General features: G+C 59.1%; 1 protein-coding gene across 1 annotated transcript; it reads right to left on the bottom strand.

The window, feature by feature from the left end:
- Positions 1–200: 200 nt before the first annotated feature.
- Positions 201–19,571, bottom strand: LOC112910844 (guanylate cyclase soluble subunit beta-2-like). The gene is made up of 10 exons (XM_072760515.1): positions 19,455–19,571; positions 18,237–18,340; positions 16,145–16,361; positions 13,918–14,238; positions 11,293–11,441; positions 10,625–10,771; positions 8,579–8,733; positions 7,514–7,665; positions 7,051–7,158; positions 201–478 (listed from the first exon to the last, which is right to left on the bottom strand). Exons 1-10 carry the CDS (start codon positions 19,540–19,542, stop codon positions 339–341), a joined length of 1,581 nt encoding a protein of 526 aa, XP_072616616.1. The 5' UTR covers positions 19,543–19,571; the 3' UTR covers positions 201–338.
- Positions 19,572–20,237: the final 666 nt, after the last annotated feature.

The following is a 20,237-nucleotide window of genomic DNA, read 5'->3' as shown; positions in this document are numbered from 1 at the left end:
GGTGCAAGTGGGCCCTGGAGCCTCGCCCACCCGGGAACCGCAGCGTGAGAGCTTGAGCACCCTTTACCCCTGTCGGGGGGGGAAACAGGCCCCACGGCCCACTGATCACCCGTGGGAACAAACCGATCTCGGCCTCGAGGCGGGGAGGGGGGCTGGCGTTGAACCGAGAAGTAAAAGCACATTCTCCAGACTTGTCAGGATTGTGTTTGTTTCTAGACTTTATTCTCAAAGGGACAACGGGGAAGAGACCCAGCCTAGGAAGTCTGCAGCTGAGACAGGACCTTGTGCCCGGAACACCGAGTTCGGGGACAGCGAAGCCCAGGGCTGGTGCCCCCGTGTCACAGCACCGCACAGAAACCCGACGGCCTGGCCCCGGGCCCATCAGGTGTCACCGTGCGCTGGTCGCCTGCCTCCACAGAGTCCCCGCCTGCCACCGCCACCGCCACCGCGCTGCCGTCAGGGCTGCGCTCACCAGCAGCTGGAAGGAGACAAGGAGGCGGGCAGGTGAGCCAAGCTTCACCGCGGCCTCTGCACTCAGGCCTCGTCACCCGAGCCCAGCCCCAGGCCCGAGGGCTCAGCACAGGCACTCTGGGCCTCCTGTCCCACCTCCCGGCAGGAGCGTGTTCCTCGCTGAGGCTGAACTGCCCACCCAGACCTCGGCCTCGTCACTCTTGTATTTCCTGTCCTCCCTGGTGTCACCCTTTGGGTCACCTGCCAGGTCAGGTCTCTACCTGGACGTGACCCACAGCACAGCACGAGTCTCCTGACTGTGCTGGCCCTGGGACGGTCTACGGGTCGGCACATCGGTGCCACGCAGGCCCAGGGTCACACCCAGGATGGCCACAGCTCACCGTCGGCCCCTCGGGGCCTCGTCTGTCCTCATCTGGCAAGTGAGGGGACGATGACTACACCTGCCTCCCCGGCTTGTTGTAACGAGTCAATGAAATGGTTTATATAAAGGGATTAATGCAACGGTAACCCTCGAGATGCCGGTTCTTAGTCTAAGTGTGGACGGGAGCCCAGGGACCAGGCCGGGGGGGGAGGGGGGGATGCAGCCACCCAGGACCCGGAGCCCACGGAAACCAGAAGGCTGAGGGAAGGCCCCGTCTCCACCTCATCCCGCGCTCCCTGCGGTTCCACTAGGAAAGGTTCGCATCTAAGGTTCTCGACTCCTGTATCATCCCGGTTCCTTTTCCTTTGTCTTTACACTAATCATTGTTCCAGACACATCGGAGCTCAGAGAGGTTCACATACTAGGGTTGCGGGTCTAGGCTTCTAGAAGTCAGGAAACGCAGGGCGGCTTCTACCTTCAGCCTTCTGTTCGCGCTTCAGTCTCCTTCCCGAACCGGGATCAGTGACTGACCCTGTTCTCTGAGACCATCTGCTAATGTGCTGGTGGGTAGGGGTAAGTGGGGATACACGTGTGCAAAACCTGGGGCTGCGGGGCCTGCCCCAGGCTCTCCTCGTCTCTGGCCCAGGATGAGGTGAGGATTTGGGAAGAGACCCCGGAGCACACAAGGGAGGATTTGGTGGGGCCACTGGTAGCTCCGGGTGACGACTCACGCGGAGCCAGTTCACGTGTAAGCTGGGGCTACTCTGGCAAGGAATCAGGCTCGGAAGACCCTGAAACGCGGCATTTTGTAGGGTATCCCCATTTTGTAGGGAGCGACAGAGGTGCAGATGTGAGCTACACGGTCATCCCAGCTCGAGGGTACGTCCTCCCCCCTCCCACCCTGCCTTGCAGAATACGGAATCCTGCGCAGCGCTCCCTTATGCTTCTCAGAAACAATTACTCGGAGCCGGCTGGTGTGGGCTGTGTGTCTCGGCTGGTGTGGGCTGTGTGTCTCGGCTGGTGTGGGCTGTGTGTCTCGCTAGCTCCACAGGTTTCGTCCCTCCAAATTCCCCCTAACCCTTCGCTCTGGGTCACAGAGGCTACCGCGGTGCAGCTTCTCCTTGAAATATAAGCACTGGAACCATTCTTACAGGAACTGGACTTTTCCAAAACAGAAAAATCTGCAAGATCAGTGATAAGGAAGGATTGAAAAGTCCGAGATCGGTTTTGTTGTGAGATCACGGCCCACGGAGGGGAGAGGGGCTGACTACACACAGAAACGCAGTGATCTCTGTGGAGAAGACAGGACTCCCCCGCCCCACCCCGGAGGCCCATCAGCACCATCAGCACTAAAGGGGCAACTGACCTCTCCCCATCCAACGTCCCACGGTGCCTCAGTTTCTCCAGGTTTAAGAGACTTGCTACACGATACATCTACCTCCCCCTCAGCCCACAGGGGTGTTCTGAGACCCGGTAAGAGAAAACCTCCGCGAGACAGAGCCGGCACGCCAAGGTGTGTTTCGTGTCTTAGGAGGGGGACAGAACAGAAGCCGAACAAGAGGGGACTCCAGCAAAGGAAGCCCTTTACGTCAGCTGTGCACAGGCAGGCTCTGGGGTGAGGTGCCCCCGCTTCCAGAAAGCACCGGAATTTCTTTGCAGTGAAGACAACTCCTCTATTTTCTGGCTTTACCGCTCACGGAGAGTTTTGGGAGTAAACTCAACACCGGGAAAGAGTATCTCTCAGACCCTTTAGGCTCCCCATTATTCAACACCTTCTCGTGTTTTTCTTCCAATTTCTCTCCTCAAAAAGTTTTCCATTTACTTTCCTTGCCCACCCTCCCACCCTCCCACCCCTGCTTCATGTCTCTCGCTCCCACAGCAGGTTTTTCTCTCTTCTAACTAGGATTTTTTTTTTTTTTACTTTTCTGGCTTATGTCTTCTTAACTGTGGTCCTCTTTCTCCTCCATTTCTACCCACATTCTTCTTGCACTTTTATTAAACTCTTCTTCCTCCTTCCCTTTTCTGTCCTTGAGGAAAAAGTCCCTGATAGACAAGGAGAAAATACTGGCCAGCGAGCACCACGTTGGGAGAACCGAGACAGCTATGACTGGAGCTAACGGGCCAAACACGGGCCCCGTCAGTTTGAGCCAGTGCTGCCCGATGATCCAAGCAGGACTTGATCAGCCTGGACCGGAGACTCTCCTGGAATTCCTGCACGTGTGTGTTTGACATCTTACTCCGATCCGACTCCACGCTCCAGAGGGAGGAATAATTTCCTTGTTTGCTTGAGATGAATGTGCACTCTTCTTCTGCTCCTAGAAGGCCATTGCTCCCAGCCCCCAAGGGCTGCCCGTTAGTACCATCATTTTGCAGCAGTGACTGCTCATTACTGTGCCGAGTTGGAAAATGCAGCATCTTGGTTGGTCAGGTTTTCTGACTGAGGATTCCACCGCACGTCTTCCAGGGATTAGTGACATCTGGACACCTGAGGGCATCACACACCAAAACTGAGGTTCAACTTGGCTAGTCTTGGGAGACTCAGAGGCAACTGTAGGGCTCCCAGAGCATCAGGGACATCACAGACGTATCACAGGTCTGCAAAAGCGCGAAATAATTGCAGTTTCTGGGACGCCTTGGTGGCTCAGCAGTTGAGTGTCTGCCTTCGGCTCAGGTCATGACCCCGGGATCCCGGATGGAGTCCCACACCGGGCTCCCTGCATGGAGCCTGCTTCTCCCTCTATCTCTGCCTCTCTCTCATGAATAAATAAATAGAATCTTTTAAAAAAATTGCAATTTGTAAAAGGTGACTTCTGGTGCACGACACACAACACAAGTCATGGGGGATACAAGTTACCAGGTCAGGCATGTTGTGTCTTTTTAAACATTTTCCTCTCCTGTTTTGAAATGCATTTAAACATTCCAAGGAAATAAACTGACCAGGTTATAAAACAGTGTATGCACTGAATCCCAATTTTGTAAAGAGTGTATGCACTGAATCCCAATTTTGTAAAGAGAAACACACATGTGTACACATGCACACGGACCCTCACGTACCTAAGTTTGGCAGATAAGCACCCAAAACTTGGTAGTGGTCTCTCTGATGTAATTACGGGGGCTTTTGCTTTCTTCTTTAGACTTACCTGCACTTTACGGTTTCAAAAAAATGATAATAATTCAATATTCCTCCTGTAACATAAATGAGCAAACGGTCCAGGGAAGAATCAAGAGCAGCGCAGAAACCCACTTCAGAATCCGTTAAGCGTGAATTAAGCGGCTGTAAAGACGTCGTCTTCCCGTTTGGAGAACTGTTGCTGGCAGAGTGTGGTCAAGGGTAAAACCGGGGGACGCTGCAGCGCAGCAGGGAGAGCAAAGAGGCGTTTGGGGAAATGCTGCTGCCTTGGGAATCGCCGCGGACTCTGGGTCACTGGCGGTCACGACAGGCGGGACTGGAGGAGTCACGAAGGGCACGACGTGGGGTTGCGAGAAGGGATTCCACACGAGCAAGGCGGGGGTTCCTGGCCTGCAGCTCACGCCCCGACGCTGTCTCGGCTTCCCAACGGGTTTCCCACGACGGGGCAGGGCCGTCGCGTCCTCCTAGTCGTCCTCAAGGCTTCGCTGGGCGAGTGCCTCCCTCGGGGCCTGCCGTGGGGTCCCTCCCACCCCCACCCCGCGCGCGGCCCGCCCGTTGCTCTGGTCTCCACCCCTGTGGAAGCACCTGGTCCCGGCGAGGTTCACCGTGCAGCGACCCCCTGCTCTCGGGGAGGCCCGGGCGGGCCACACCTCCCCGTGCGCAGCGGGAACAGAGCGCGGAGCCTTGAACTCTACGAGTGAGCTTTTTGGGCAAAATCCCGCCAGCGGGAGACGTCTACGCTGGCTTTAAACACGACCCAGCGGGGCTCCAGCCTCCCTGGGTGGTTGCCCTTCTGGCATCACCCTCTCCCCGCCTCCTATTTCTGTCAATGGGCAAAGAGGCCGTGGCCTGCAAGGACCGGATCTCCAGCTCCCGGAAGCCCCGCGTGCCCCAGAGGTCAGCGCAGGGGACCCTCCCGCTCCTGCTGCCACGCGGCCGCCACATCGGTGAAACCCCAACAGGGCCCCTGACCCAGCGCTGGCGGCCTGACAGGCTCCGCGCTGACGGTGCCCGGACCACACGCAGCGTCCCGAGCGTTCCTCCAAGCGTCGCGGTGCAGCAGGCGCGGGGCCGGCGGACGAGGCAGCGGAGCGGAGGGGCCTTGCCCGAAGCACCCAGGCCCCCGGGTCTCCCGCTGATGCCCGCTGCGCCACGACGGCGGCCCCCGGCCTGGGGGTGCACCGCAGCGTCCTCTGCAGAAGGTCGACGCACACCCCGGAGAGTCCCTCCGCGGGGCCCAGCCATCGGGTCCGGGGCTGAGGACAAGGGCCTCAGGGCCCAGCCCGACCACCCGCGACTCCTCCTCGAGGACACTCCCCGCCGCCAGGGTTCCCAGCCCGCACCTCCCCCGCGGGCGCCGCCGGGCCAACGGCTCAACTCCCAGGGAGCCCGAGGCTGAGCCGCTGCGCCTCGGGGTCAGGGGCACGGCCCAGGCGGCGGCCCTGGGTGGCAGCTGCAGCCCGCGGGGGGCCCAGCGCAGCGCAAGTCCAGTCGCCGCTGCACCCCCGCAGGGACGCGGCAGCGCCCTCACTACTTGGGGGAGCCGGTGCCATCGCGCCAAGGCCGGGCCTCCCGCAGGAGCAGAGCCGCCCACGCGCCGTCCCGCAGCCCCGAGCAGCAAGGCCCGAACGCGCGACGCCACGCTCCGAGGCGCAGGGAGGGAGGCGGGCGGGCGGGGTGAGCCGTCGGGGCTCCGCGAAGCCGGGGAGGGGGCCGCCACCCGCGGGAGGAGCCGCGGACACCCGCTCCCGGGGACGCTTGGCCGCCACCCTGCACCCCTCCCTGCACCCCTCCGGGCCCTCCACGCGGCCGCCCAAGGCCCGCCCCGCCACCCGGCAGGCCCGGACTCCCGCCCGCCCGGCTCGCGTCGGCCTTCCCGCGGGGCAGCCCTGGGACGCCCTCGGACGCCCTCGCCCCTCGGCTCCGCGCCCGCCCCCGCCCCGCGCCCCACGACCTGCGACCGCCCTGGACGAGCCCCTGCGCCCGCCGCGCCTTCAGCGAGCGCCCCCGGGGCCTGACCTGGGGCCCGGCCTCCCCCGTCTCCCCGGAGCCGCAGCAGTTTCGCGGACGCGCCGTCGGACGAACCCAGGGCCGCCACGGCCCGCACGTGACCCCGGCATCCCCCCATACGGGACGGGAGCGTCCCCCCACACACTCGTGACGAGAGCGTCCGACCCCACACACGTGACGGGGGCGTCCCCCCCACACACACGTGACGAGAGCGTCCGACCCCACACACGTGACGGGAGCGTCCGAACCCACACACGTGACGGGAGCGTCCGACCCCACACACGGGACGGGACCGTCCCCTGCACGTGACAGGCGCATCCCGCGTCCCCCGTGCACATGACCAGAGCGTCCTGCCCCCACGTGACAGGAGCATCGCGGGCCGCACCGCGAGACGCCGCCCGCTAACCCCAGGACCGTAGGCAGGACGTGGGCCGCGGCGCAGCGGCCCTGGGCGGTGACGGCGGGTCCGCGGGGCCCTTCATGGGCCGCAGCAGCCACGTGCCCACGGCCCTGGGCGGAGCGGGCGGTGCTGCAGCCTGAGGCCCAGCCGCCTCGGCTCCACCTCGGACTCAGGCTCGGGGTTGAGCTGGAGGGAAGGCCCCGGCCCCCGGCGCGGGCGGACCCCGCAGACGCCCACAGCGACGGCCCCAAGGCCTGTTCCCCGGCGCCGGGCTGTCACGCCCCGGGGGCTGCGCCCTGCCCCTCCGGCCTCCACGCGTGTTCCAGGAGCACTGAGCGCTCGCCCCGCGGGAAAGGGGAGGCCGCGGAGGAGCCCCCGACCTCCCCCCCCCCCCCCCCCCCCCGTCAGGGCCCGCGGGGGAGGACAGGCCCCGCCCCAGGTCCCAGCGGGGTGGGCAGCTGGGGGCGGCTCCCCCGAGGCACCCTGAGGGCTCCCCCGAGGCACCCTGAGGGCGCGGCGTCCGCGGGCTTCCCTGAGCCTCCCCCTGCCCGGGGCCCCCGCGGGAGCAGCCTCCAGCGCCGAGCGCCCCCGCCCGTGCCCCGCCCCTGACCCCGCCGCGAGCCCGCGACGCCGCCCGGAGCACGAGGGCGCGGGGCCGAGCGTCGTCCGGCTCCTCACCGTGTGCCTGGAGGCCCGCAGGCGGCGGCGACTCGCTGTCCTCGTAGTGCATGACGGCCACGGCCCTGCCGTCCGGCCTTCCCCGAGCGCCGGCGTCTGCGGACGAGCCTGCAGGGTCGGAGAGGTGAGCGCGAGGTGCTCCCTGCCCGGGTCCCCCCGCCCGTCCCCCCGCCCGTCCCCCCGCCCGTCCAGCCCCCGTCCGCCCGCCCGTACCCCTGCCCGTCCGCCCCCCGTCCCCCCGCCCGTCCCCCCGCCCGTCCGCCCCCCGTCCGCCCGCCCGTCCCCCCGTCCGCCCGCCCGTCTCCCCGCCCGTCCAGCCCCCCGTCCGCCCGCCCGCCCGTCCCCCCGCCCGTCCAGCCCCCGTCCGCCCTGCCCGGGCCCCCCCGCCCGTCTGCCCCGGCGTCGCCCGCCGCGTCCCAGGCCGTCCCGGGCCGTCGGGGGCAGCAGCGTCGCCCGTGCTCACCGCTGCCGCCGCGCAGGCCCCGGGGGCGGCCCAGGATCTCGTCGTCCGAGGCGCGCAGGTTGCGCAGCAGGAAGTAGGTGGTCATGCGGCCCTTGCCCTTCACCTCGATCTCGCCCCTCTCGGCCATGTCGAAGCCGCGGTTCTCCAGCTCCCTGCGGAGGGGGCCCGGGCGCTTCAGGCTCGCGAGCTGTCAGGTCCCCGCCCGACCCCCCGTCTGCGCGGGGGCTGCTCCGTTTTCACTCCGTTGTCACCCCCCGAACCCCCGGCTTGGGCTAAATCCTACCCTGAGCTCCGTGTCGGAGTCGCTCCCCACGACGGGTCTCTCGGCCGGGCCGTGCGCCCTCACCCAGGCTCCAGGACCCACTCACCCTACTCGGGGCGCAAGGGTGCGCCCGAGCAGGACCCAGAGCCCGAGCCCCGGGCTTCTCTGGGCTCTTCTCCTCCCTGAAACCCCCGTGGGCCCCAGGTCGTCAGGGAGCAGCAGGAGCACACGGCGAACAAGTCAGGGAACTTGGAATTCGGTTGGCGTCTGAGTTCCCGAAACCGTATTTTATGCTCATCTTTGTCGTCGTGCTCGTCGTGCTCTCAAAGTAATTACTTGAGCGTTTCTACTAGAAACGTTTTTAGTAGAAAACGTTTTCCTACTAGACCAAGGCTCGGCTCCCTCCTCTGGTGCCAGGCCGGATAGTGCATGTCCTCAGCGCGGGGGCCTGCAGCCTCCACCACCGCTGCTCGGCCCTGCGGTGCCCGGGCGGGAACCAGGGTAATGAGGAAGCACCAAAGCAGGGCTCTGCTCCAGGAAACTAATTCCAGAAAGCGGCAGAAGGCTGGGTGAGGCCTGTGACCGCACTTTGCCAGGCCCTGCGTCACCTCCCACGCTCCTCGGAGCAAAGCTGTCCCAGAGTATAGGGGCTCGGGAATGTCTATCGCCCGGCGTCCTGCCCTGTCAGCCAGGGAGGCCTGGGAGAAGCACCAGGGGTCCCTTCGTGCCCCCACCTCTGTTGGGCACCGCACACCCTGGAAGTAGGGGAAGGCAGAGGAAGGCACAAAGACACGGACGGTTACCTGTAGGCCGTGGGGCTGAGGTGCACTTTGTTGGGAAGCCCGTGACTTTCCATCCTGGAAGCTGTGTTCACCGTGTCCCCAAACAAGCAGTACCGCGGCATCTTGTCCCCCACCACACCCGCCAGGACCGGTCCCGTGTGGATCCCCACTCTGATCTGCACAGAGAGAACCTCGCTGAAAAGGGACCCTCAAATGCCACCGCTTTTATTTTGAAGTTTGAGGCATAATTTACATAAAAGGAAAAGATCTGAAGCCTTCAGCTCCGTGAGCTCGGACAAGAGCACGTACCCCTGTAGCCACACCCCTACGGTCGTTGCCTCCCGAAATTCTCTTGTGCCCTTTTCCCATGAAGTTTCGTCCCTCTCTGCAGGGGGATCCACTTCCTTATTTCCTTCGCCAAAGACTAATTTGCCTGTTCCCACGGGAAGGGGAGCCAGGCTGCCTGGCGGTTGTGGGACCTCCGTGTACACCGCAGGCTGAGTGAGATGATGGAAGAACTCGGAGCACCGATTTAGAAACTGCTGAGACGGGGATCCCTGGGTGGCGCAGCGGTTTGGTGCCTGCCTTTGGCCCAGGGCGTGATCCTGGAGACCCCAGATTGAATCCCACGTCAGGCTCCCGGTGCATGGAGCCTGCTTCTTCCTCTGCCTATGTCTCTGCCTCTCTCTCTCTGTGACTATCATAAATAAATAAAAATTAAAAAAAAAAAAAAAAAGAAACTGAGACGGTGGCGTGAGTGTCCTAAGAGAGAAGTGTCTCGCATCCTCGTCCCCGCTCCCTTAAGTAAGCCGCACGGTTTGCTGTTTCTGGGGCGCAGTGACTGATGCTCCTAACCACGGCCCTACTCTTAAACTTGATAACCTCTTCCCGTTTTCGTCCCGGTAAACCCACCGTGAGAGTTCCCAGGAATTCACGGTTTGATTCCATTCTTGGGGTAGCGTGACTGTCGTCGCCGTAGCGAGGCCGCTCACTCGCACCCAGATACACACGCTCTCTTTACACAACGGTACATTTTCAATTTTTTTTTCTTATCTGACTTTTTAACCAAAACATGTTATCTCTTCTCTGACGCTCTCATCTCCTTCCCTCCTTCCCTCCCATCCTGATTTTTTTTTTTACTGGGGGTTTTAGTCAACAGATGGGTCTGTGTGCTTGCAACGGCCGAGTAGTGTGGCTTAAACTTTAAAACTTAAACCACAGAAATGTCAGGATGGGGAGGATCTGCTGAGCACACAGAAGAGGACGCCGGCTTGTCCTCTCCATCTCTCAGAGCAAACAGATCTCCGTGCTTGGGAGAGTAGGTTCCTGTGTGGGAGGCGAGCAGACGTCTCCCGAAGGGCCCCGTGGTGGGAGGAAGCCTATTCTCTTTTTTTTTTTTTTTTTTTATGATAGTCACAGAGAGAGAGAGAGGCGCAGAGACACAGGCAGAGGGAGAAGCAGGCTCCATGCACCGGGAGCCCGACGTGGGATTCGATCCCGGGTCTCCAGGATCAGGCCCTGGGCCAAAGGCAGGCGCCAAACTGCTGTGCCACCCAGGGATCCCGAGGAAGCCTACTCTGAGTATCTCACGACTCCGGTGTCTGGCCTACTGCCGGGGGCAGTTGCCCGCCACAGGTTGAGAACTCGTGAACCTGCGAGAAGGCACGTTGAATACACAGTTTTCCTTGGGATGGGAAGGGGTTGGCTATTCGGCAAACCTGAACCACTTGTTGAACTGAATGCCCAAGTTAAAAAACCAGAATTATAAAAAAATTAAAAAAAAAAAAAGCCAGCTCTCAAGTTGGATTGAACCCCGGTGAGCGAACGGGGAGACCTGCGCAGCCCTGGAGACAAGCTTGCAGTGAGCGTCACGGAGATCCCAGGCCCTCCGAAGGTTGCGAACGGTGGGGATGATGTCCTAATAGCTCAATTACGTAGAACACGTGCGGGAGAAGACACAGGTGGGAGAAAGCACCCGTTTGGAGTACTGTGACGTGCCCGGGAGCACCTGAACAGAAGCAGAAGCTACTCCTCTGTGTGTGAGCCGAGGACCCGGCTTCTGCCTACCTGGATGGGTTCTCCGGTAACCGGATTCATCACTTCTGCGGCAGCGATTCTCATCCCCAAGGCAAAGTTGGCCACTCTCTGGGCGTGGCTTCCAACGGGCACCGGGACGCCCCCCACCACCATGTAAGCATCTCCGATGGTCTCCACCTGTGAGGGGGGCGGGGCCCTCAGAGGGTTGCCTTAAGGCATTAAACCGTCCCTAAGTATTTCCGTCTTATCTGTGTGTTGACGAAAGGACCATATGGAAGCTGCGGGTGACTTGCCAGGAGCGTGAAGAGCATCAGGCAAGCGGTGGGGAGAAAACTGAGCCCGCAGACCCCCGGAGAGCGCCCGCGGGCCTCTGTCTGCCGGCAGGAACAGGTCCCCGAGGGGACGGAGCCCCTGGCTTAGCGCACGACGCCCTGTGCTGGGCGGACGTTACTCCGTTAGCCTTCGGCTGAGTTCCAGGGATAGAATTATGCTCAGAGAAGAGTGTGCCCCTCGGAGGCGTTTCCGCAGCGCGAATTACAAAAGGGTCTCTACAAACTAACTAAAATTCCTAAACTAGCTCCAACTGCCTTCTAGCCTTACGGGCTCACCCTGCTGCTCTGCACCAAGGGGGGCGGAGGGGGTGCAGAGCTGAGCTCCTGCCCGCCCGGGCGCCCACCCCGCAGGCCGCGGACACCCACCTTGTAGACCTCGTGGACGCTGGTTAGCCTGTCGAACTTGGAGTACATTGAATTCAGCATCGTCACGATTTGGATGGGCTGGCAGGCCGCACAGATGTTGGTGAACGTCACCACGTCGCTGAAAAGAATCGTGCAAGTCTTAAATTCTCCTGCAACAGAAACCGGGTGTCGTGTTGGCCCAGGATATGGAATGATCATCCTGCAGACTCCAGCGTCCGGCGTCCTGGGGGACCGGGTGCGGCGCGTCCTCCTCAGGCACTGGGCGTCCAGGCCCGCTACTTTCCACCAAGCGGCCAGGTGGCCTGTCTGGGTCGGTGTGTCCACTCGTCTGCCCCAAGTGCATGGCTCCATCACGCCGAGCCTGGAGCAGAAGGTCCTCACCGTGGCCGGGAAGGGGCCCCCTCTGTCCCAGCACGGCCCCGACCTCCCATCTCCATGGCTCTGGCTTACTCCACCCCACCCACCCCGGCCTCCGTGGGGTTCCCAGTGCCTCCTGCGTAGGGCCTTTCCGCCTGCTGTGTCCTCCCCCAACCCCTCTTTTCTCAAATATTGAAGAGGCTCCGTCTCACATCTCCAGTGTGAGCACCTCAGTGAGACCCCCGGCACCCCTGTCAGTGCAGCAGTCCCCAGACCCTACCCTTTTAGCCTTGTTGCGGCCCCAACCCACAAGCTGTATGTGCATATGTGGCGTGGGGTGTGTTCCTTACTGGCTGTCTTCCCCACTGGACCGTAGGCTCCGGGGTAGGAGAGGCGGACTGGGCCGCTGCTGCATCCCCAGCACCCGGGGCAGGGCCTGGCTCACAGCAGGCGCCCAGGGAGTGGCTGTTGGAGGAGCGAGGGTGCGACGACTCGAACGCAGCACGGTGCCCTCCGTGTCACGGTGCCTCTAAGAGCCTCTCATTCGCGTGCCCTTCTCTTCCCTTCGGCGTCCGGCCTTCCCTTCTCTCTTCCTACCCTCCCTACCCTTCTGGTCTTGTCTTACGTATTGCACTGGCTTTCCTCCTCCTGAAGCAACAGGTGTCCCCTGGGCTTCCGTGCCGAGCCCCCTTCCCCTGCCACCTCCCAGCCCCTCGACCTTACTCGTCATCCGTGGGCCCTGTGATTAGCCGCCATGCCCGCTGCGCTACTTCCTAGACCCCTGGTGCACCCGAGACGTCGCCACTGAGCTCTGCCCGCAGTCCCTGCTGCCTGTGGTTCTGCACGACGGGGTGTCCCACGGGCATCTCACTCAGAGGCTCTAGAACTGACCTCCCGTCCTCCCCCCAACCTGACCTGCTCTCCGGCTCGGCCGTAGAATAAAGGACCACGTGTTTCTGCACTAGAAACTCCGCACTCAGCACGGACTCCCCTCTCTCCCCTGCTCCGTCCTCTCGGTAATGAGGGTCCTGCCGATTGCTCCTGGTGGGGTCTCAGTCCAGGCCCTTGCCATGCTCACCGCACGCCACGCATCGCTCACGGCCTTGTCTGCCTCCCTCTCGTGCACTCACTGCACTGCAGGCAGGTTCACATTCATCACACACTTACCGGGAAACCTTCCTTATAAGCAACAGAAACCTCAGGGAGTCCTCACCTGAGCCCACCCTAGGTGCCCAGCCTCTCCGGGCACGTTCCAGGGGTAGCACCTTGCAGGGCTTATGTTCGCGTTGCCTCACCTTCACTCCTGCGATCCCGTTCTCCTGAAATTCCTTTCCCTTCTTTTTTTGCTAAGATGAGGTCTCGAGGCTTGACTCCAGTGCCGTGCACCTTATACAAAGCCTCACAGCCCCTGCCCTCCTGTCTTTCTCTCCGACAACCCTTTTATTTCCACTTCCCTGGCAGCTGTGTCTCCGCACCTTTGTGATGGAAAACCTATGGATTTTGGAGTTAGTTGGGACTTCTAATTGATTTTTCAGATTGTTTTACTCATAAATGGGAGTGATTGTAAATTTACGTAGCTGTGTTGGGTAAGAACCCCTCCCTCGTGGAAATGTGCAGAAAATTAAATGAAATGTCATGGGTAAAAACGTCTCGCACAGGTCCCGGCACAGCCATCGCCCCTCAAGGGATGTGAGCGTCCCTTCCTTTGGCCTCCCCAACCCCCGTGCATATGTCCTGCATCTGTCAGACCCACAAGACCGTGAGCCCCTCTGGGTCCTTGAGGCCTGCCAGCCCCCTGGCATCGAGCAGCTTCCCTGCCTACGTCTGGAGGTGAACACACACCCGCGGCAGACGGAAAGTGAGCTCAGATCACACACAGCCTTCTTCCCCGTAATCGGCTTGCTCCCCCCGGGTGGCCCCGAGAGGAGCCCCGGGACTGGGGTCCTGAGTGGCCGTGTTGTTTCCAGTTAGGAGGAGGAGCTCTGTGACAGGCCGCAGCTTTCGGGTGTTAGGGGACGAAGCGTAGCTGGGCGTCGTTGGCAGGCAGTTTGCTCTGCTCTGCATTTCGCTCGTGTATTCCGTTTATTATCATTATTGTTGGGACAAGACAACCAAGGGCACGCAGCTCAAGGAGCCGGCCCCAGGCCACGTCGCCACCGCGGGACGGGGCCGGCATTCAAACCTCGATCCGCCTGCCGTCTGAGCCTGTGCCCACCGAGGACGCGGCCCCTTGCTCAGGGGGCCCGTGACGGGAAGGGGATGCTCTACCTGCAGCGACTTTCTTGCCGTCCTTCAGCTGGTTGGCCACGTGTTCCGGCAGCATGGCGTACAGCAGGGTCTCGGTTTTCTTCTTTTCAATGGCCAGGTGCCTGGACAGGACCCGCAGCTCCTCCTTCTTCCTCTCCAGCTGGTTGGACAGCTCGATCTCAGCCAGGCGCTGCTGGTTCAGGAGGATGAGATCCCTGGTGGTGTCGTGCGGCGCGATGTCAGACAGGTGCATCCTGTGCTGCTCCAGCTCTTGCAGGCTGCGGAGCTTCGGGGAGCACACGTAGGCCATGCACCGCACGGACTCCATCCAGATCATCTGGCCTTTCCGTCACGGGGAGAAACGCCACGGTACCGCGCGTCACCGGCGGGTGACACGGCTTGCCACCCTGCCACCCCACCGCACGTTCTCCTCCCTCCCTTTCGGCCACTTTTGGTGAAGGCTGGTCTCTAGGTCCCGCCTCGCTCAGCTCCGTCCCGGGCACCTTCCTCGTGGGAGGCGCCCGTCCCAGGCTTCTGAACCACCCCCTGCGGCGCGGCCTGTCTCCCCCTTCCTGAGCCCTCCCGCTGTTGCAGGGTCTTATGCAGAACCCACCCCCCCCCCCCCACGCAGACCTCACTTCCAGGGACTTCCCTGACCCTGCCTTCTCTCTGAGATCCCCCCGACTTCCTTCAATGTTTCTTTTAGGTTTTTTTTGCTCATGGCTTCCATGCTGGTGTTCCCCAGGTCCTGTCTGGGTGTTGTCTTGGGAATACACCACGGCGTCCCACATCATGCTGACAGTGAATCTGAATTTCCAGAGAAACGCTACCTCCTGGACTCAAGGTGCCTATTTCCTTAAAAATATGTTTATTTTATTATATATTTTTTTTAATTTTTATCTATTTATGATAGTCACAGAGAGAGAGAGAGGCAGAGACACAGACAGAGGGAGAAGCAGGCTCCATGCACCGGGAGCCCGACGTGGGATTCGATCCCGGGTCTCCAGGATCGCGCCCTGGGCCAAAGGCAGGCGCCAAACCGCTGCACCACCCAGGGATCCCAAAAATATGTTTATTTTATTATAAAAGCAGTGTGCATGCGTTGCAGAAAATGAAGAAAGATGAAAAGAACAATCACCTATAATCACACCGCTCAGGTAATTACTAACATTTAGGCTGTCTTCTTTTTGTAATCTGTATTTTTCATTTAAAATTTATAATAGATCTATCTTTTGATAGCAAAATTATAGATGTGCATCATACTTTTTGCTGGGTACATTGATTATACCATATTTTATAAGCAACTCGCTAGCATTGATGATATTATGTCCCTTTCTATCAGCCTATAAGCAACGTGGCAGCGACCAAGCTTAAGGTCATTGTGCACAGTCGTGGCCACTTTGTTAAAGATATAATCTTAGAGGGCCGCCCGGGGTGGCTCAGGGGTTGAGCGTCTGCCTTGGGCTCAGGGCGTGACCCTGGGGTCCTGGGATCGAGTCCCCCATCGGGCTCCCTGCATGGAGCCTGCTTCTCCCTCTGCCTGGGTCTCTGCCTCTCTCTGTGTCTCTCATGAATAAATAAATGAAATCTTTAAAAGAAAATTCCCATCCCAGATCGAATATTCATGTTTCCCAAAACTCAAAATTTTAAATGTATCTTAGGAATGGAGTTATTGAGACAAAAGAATATGCTCATTTTTAATGTTTTTGATGCATATTGCTAAAATGTCCTCAAAAATGATTGTGACAATTTACCTTCTCCTCAGCAGTGATTTTTTTTTTAATTACTCATCAATATTTGCACGTGGCTGTCTGCAGGAGCTTATTTCCTCGCATGTGTACCCAGTCCCTGCTTTGGGCCCGGCACACTTTCCTAGGCACTGAGGAGACAGCAGTGACTCACTGGCCCAGCCGCTGCCCCCAAGGACCTCCCGTCTCGTCCTTCCTCAGCTATAACCACACCTTCAGCACCCAGTTCCCCAATCATTGTCCTCAGCATTCTCTGTCTTCTGCAGCCCCTACATCCAACCCCCAACTTCCGCTGTGGTTATGTCCTGAACCTGTTCCTCCGTGACCCCCAGCCCCCCAGCGCCACCACCACCCCTAAAGCCTCTCGCCAAGTCTCCGGTGGCAGCCTGCCATGTTCCATCCACCTTTTTTTGAGAAAACTGGACAACTCTGTTGGGTCCCTTTCTGAGCAGTGTCCCCAAGGCCAGAGAGCCGTGGGGGAGGGAGGGTGAGCTCCTTACCTCGGAGTTTGAGGGCAGGCTGACTTTTCCATGCCTCAGGCATCTTTTCTCTTCGTGCCTTCAGGACGAATTGACTATTGATGAATTTGCAGATGCTGAAAATGTTGAAGGCCACTTGAGGGTGAACGATGGAGAAATACTCGTCTAATGGAACCTTCTCGGTTTGGAGTCCGGGGACATACTTCTGAATGTTCACTCCAGCTTGCTTGACCCTCAGCTATCCACAGAGGACAGATGTGAGCCCGCGGAACAGAAAGCACCTACACCACACACGGGCCCTTGACAGTATCCTCATCCCACGTCCTTTGTGACTCACGGGGGGAAAGGAAAGGGCCGCTAATGGAGTAGACCTCGAAGAGGGAATAAATACTATTTTATAAAGTGGATCTGCAGCTGGACTCTCAGGAAAGGATCGTATGGGGTGCTCAGAAGCAGAGCTCCCACCAACAGGAAGCACCAAAACTCTCAGTTGGGCGGACAGTTCTTCCCTAACTCTGTGGGATTTCTCTGTCTGTCCCTTCCTGTCTCTCTCGGACTCTGCCCTGTTTCCTCTCTTTAGGATGCACTAATAAAGAAACTAGCAAATTCTGTAGCTTAGACCTGACGCCCAGGCTCGGATGGAGGTGAGGAGCCCTCCACTGCTGTGTCCAGGGAACACACAGAGGGAAGAGGCCAGACGAGAATCCTGGACACAAGCTGTCCACTGCCTGCAGAAGCCGACCCAGAGCACTTCACGTCACCAACCGTGGGCTGGCTGTCAGACTGCAGACATCGACCCCGCATTATACACTAACTATCAGGAGACTTTCTGTTATCCTATGCCCAAAATGTAAAAAGGAAAAAGGAGTTTAAGATGCACCAGAATTGAAGACATTAATAGTCGTCATACTAGCATCCTCATGGCCCTGGGGAAGTGCCCGGACACGGCTTCATCACTCCCCAGTCACTTCTTACAGGAACGTTTGCCTCAGCTACATCAGTTCTCTGCGAGCAGACGTGCCCCTCCAATGAGGAAATTTCATAGAATCTGTGTCCACAGCGGTCAGCTAACCAGCAGGCGTTGAATCAAACCGTCTCGGCTTTCAAATAAGCATCACACAACATTGCAATTACCTGAAGCCATTTTTTTCTGAAGCCATCTTTTTAAATATTTTTGACCAAATTCATTTTACCTAATTGCCCTTTAAATGCATTCATAATTGAGCACGTGGGTGGCTCAGCGGTTGAGCGTCTGCCCTTGGCTCAGGTCATGACCCTGGGGTCCCGGGATTGAGTCCCACATCGGGCTCCCTGCTCTGCGGGGACCCTGCCTCTCCCTCTCACTCTGCCCACCACTCCCCCTGCTCGTGCGCTCTCCCTCATTCTTTCTCTCCCAAATAAATGAAATCCTTTAAAAAATGAGCTCAGGGGATCCCTGGGTGGCTCAGCAGTTTGGTGCCTGCCTTTGGCCCAGGGCGCAATCAAGTCCGGCATCAGGCTCCCGGCATGGAGCCTGCTTCTCCCTCCTCCTGTGTCTCTGCCTCTCTCTCTCTCTCTCTCTCATGAATAAATAAATCTTTTTAAAAAATGAGCTCCTAATCGATTCCAGTGACATATATGACATCCAAGGAAATGATAACCAAACACTTTCCATTAATGCTCATCCTCACACGTCCCACAAAACCGCGGCAGGAGTCGGCACAGACCTCTCCCCTGCCTTCACGATGCAGGAAGAGAAGCCTGGCGAGACTGGGACATCCACAGCGGCCACGAGGACGGCAAGGAGTCACATCTAAGATTTCACTGTCATCACTGTTCTCTCATCTCAGTGTTGCAAACTTCGGTGTCGCTTCAAACCTGCCCCTGGGCTCACGAGTCCAGACCCCCTGGCCCTGCTCCCCACCCGCATGTACGGAGAAGATCACGCATTCTGGTTTCTGGAGGATGCCACACTGAGAAAGAAGTCAGCGGTCCCGCCGGGCTACATCCTCGCCTCCCAAGCCCTGGGGGCCCCACAGGGACTTGAAGGTCACCACCAGCCGGGAAAAACCGTACAACATAGTCCCTCCCCAGCTTGTCCCTAAGCCGAGTACAGGGGGGAAGGGCCTCTTACTGATTCGTCAAACACAATGTGGAAAGGAAAAGCCTTGCAGAATGTCTTCGGTTCAATCCAGAGCCGCTCGGGATAAACGGGCACAACGGTGTTGGCGGGCTGCCCTGGACGTGGAAGAGGAGAGGCCTGTCACGGCGGCCGCGGCCGGCACACAGCGGCCCGAGGGGGCGGCCCAGGGCCGGCCGCAGGCTCCAGGTGGCCGCGGCCGCTCTTCCAAATGCACAGAACACTTGCTGCCGGGCTGAGCAGCCCCCGCCCCTGCCAAGTGTCTGCCCGCCGCCGAAGCTTCTGGGCCAATTGAGTATGTCTCGCCAGGAAAATAGAGCCTGCATTGAGGCGGTGACAGCCAGACAATGGGCCAGCCGAGCAGAGCGTGTGTGCCCGGCCCAGCGTCAGGGACGTTTGCCATGGGGCTCTCTAGACTGACAGTTTGGGTGGCACATGAAAATTTAACCACGGCCCTATTTGGCAGGGGATAGAGATTCGAAATGGAGCCTTTTTGATATGAAAATCTCGCAGACAAAGGGCGTCAATCGTGTGTTTGACTCGCTTGCCACCGCTTGAGGGACTCAAAATGCAGCCTTTGAGCTCCGCACACCTCCTCCCAGATGCGGTCCTGACCACGCCCAGGGGCTGATGGGAGCGCGGGCCCTCATTCTGGCTGCACCGGGGGTGCTCATCACGGGACAGGCTTGGCGTCAACAAGGGCACCTTGAGAGCCTAACGCCTTCATTTGTCACGTGGGAGAGGAGGTCCTGGTTCTGGGCCATACGGCCCCTCGGAGACAGGGCCAGAAATCTGCTTTCCTGGCTCCTGGTCCAGTGTCCTTTGCGCTACTGGACACCGTGGTTATTAACTGCAGACTTCCAGGCCAGACGTGCCTCCCAGTCCAGAAGGCCTGGTGCTTGAGAATATGCCAGTCCTCGTCCTCCTTCCTGTCAGCACAGCAGCCAGCTGGGACCAGTTCCCATCCTGTCTCCCTGACAAGCGAGCAGGGAGCCTGTGTCTCTGCCCCAGCTCTGCAAGGGGCACGGCACAAATAAAAGGGCCACAGGAAGGCAACTCAGGGCCTGATGTTCTACAGTTAAGAACCACGCCTGCCCGGTCGGAGCTCTGCAGAAACTGGGGACATCACAATCCTGGAGGCCTTTGCCCGTCTGCGCACACCAAGCACTTACTCCGCTCTGAGAGCCGAGGTCGGGAGAAGGGCACACTCACCTTTTCCAAACATGACTATGCTCCTCACAACCTCCCAGGGGGATTTCTTCACAGGACAGACAGACACACTCACATACTTCTCTTTCATCCTAAGGAAAGCTGCCTCCAGAGCCTGCAGACGGCAGAGACAAGCACGGGGTCTGGTCATGTGACTGGCCCTGTACCCAGACACGCACAAGCCCAATTTGCTGTAACTGGGACCAGAGGAACGGCAAGGCCTTGCAAGGTCAATTTTAGCAAGACTTCGTTATCCCCAAGATTTTTATTGCATTAATCCTGATGTCTCTCTGCCAAAGGCAGCAAGGATTTTTACATATCTCCAGATGGGGCTGGCAGAAAAATTCCACGTGAACATCTTCTCTTCCTGGGGTTGAAGATTCTGTAGCAAACAGACTCTGAGGTGGGCTTTGAATGCTCTAAGATGTAAACACCGTGTGCTCCAGGGATCAGAATTATCTGGATCTCTTTGTAAGGTGTGTGGACCCAGAGAGCTGTGTACCTAATACACGTAGTGCCTAAATGACGCTCACTCCGCAAGTTGCCATTGAGGCAGCCTTGAGGCAGCCGATCACAGGACCGTGAACTGACTCCAGACTCCTAACTGGCCCCAGCTGTAGAAGTGGGCACTTAGGACTTGAAAGGTCAATTTATTTTAGAAGGGTTGCAAAATAAGCCACCAAATCCAAATTTTTGGCCTTCGTATTCATGTTTTCAGAGGTGGAAATGGTTCCCAGCTAACGTTCATCCCTAGAAAACTTCCTGATGTTTATCCAAGTTTTCTCA

The sequence above is a fragment of the Vulpes vulpes genome, chromosome 6, assembly GCF_048418805.1.
Source record: "Vulpes vulpes isolate BD-2025 chromosome 6, VulVul3, whole genome shotgun sequence".
NCBI lineage: Eukaryota > Metazoa > Chordata > Mammalia > Carnivora > Canidae > Vulpes > Vulpes vulpes.
The sequence above is the reverse complement of the archived record's forward strand: the minus strand, read 5'-3'. Positions and strand labels throughout refer to the sequence as shown.

Bases quoted from the DNA above. Each gene is read 5' to 3' on its own strand.
- LOC112910844 (XM_072760515.1), bottom strand. From the start codon at position 19,542: ATGAAAGAGAAGTATGTGAGTGTGTCTGTCTGTCCTGTGAAGAAATCC. The intron at 16,362-18,236 runs GTAAGAGGCCCT...CTCTGTGGATAG, and splicing joins ACATTGTGTTTGACGAATCA to CTGAGGGTCAAGCAAGCTGG. The intron at 10,772-11,292 runs GTGGGTGTCCGC...CCCCCCTCACAG, and splicing joins GCGTCCACGAGGTCTACAAG to GTGGAGACCATCGGAGATGC.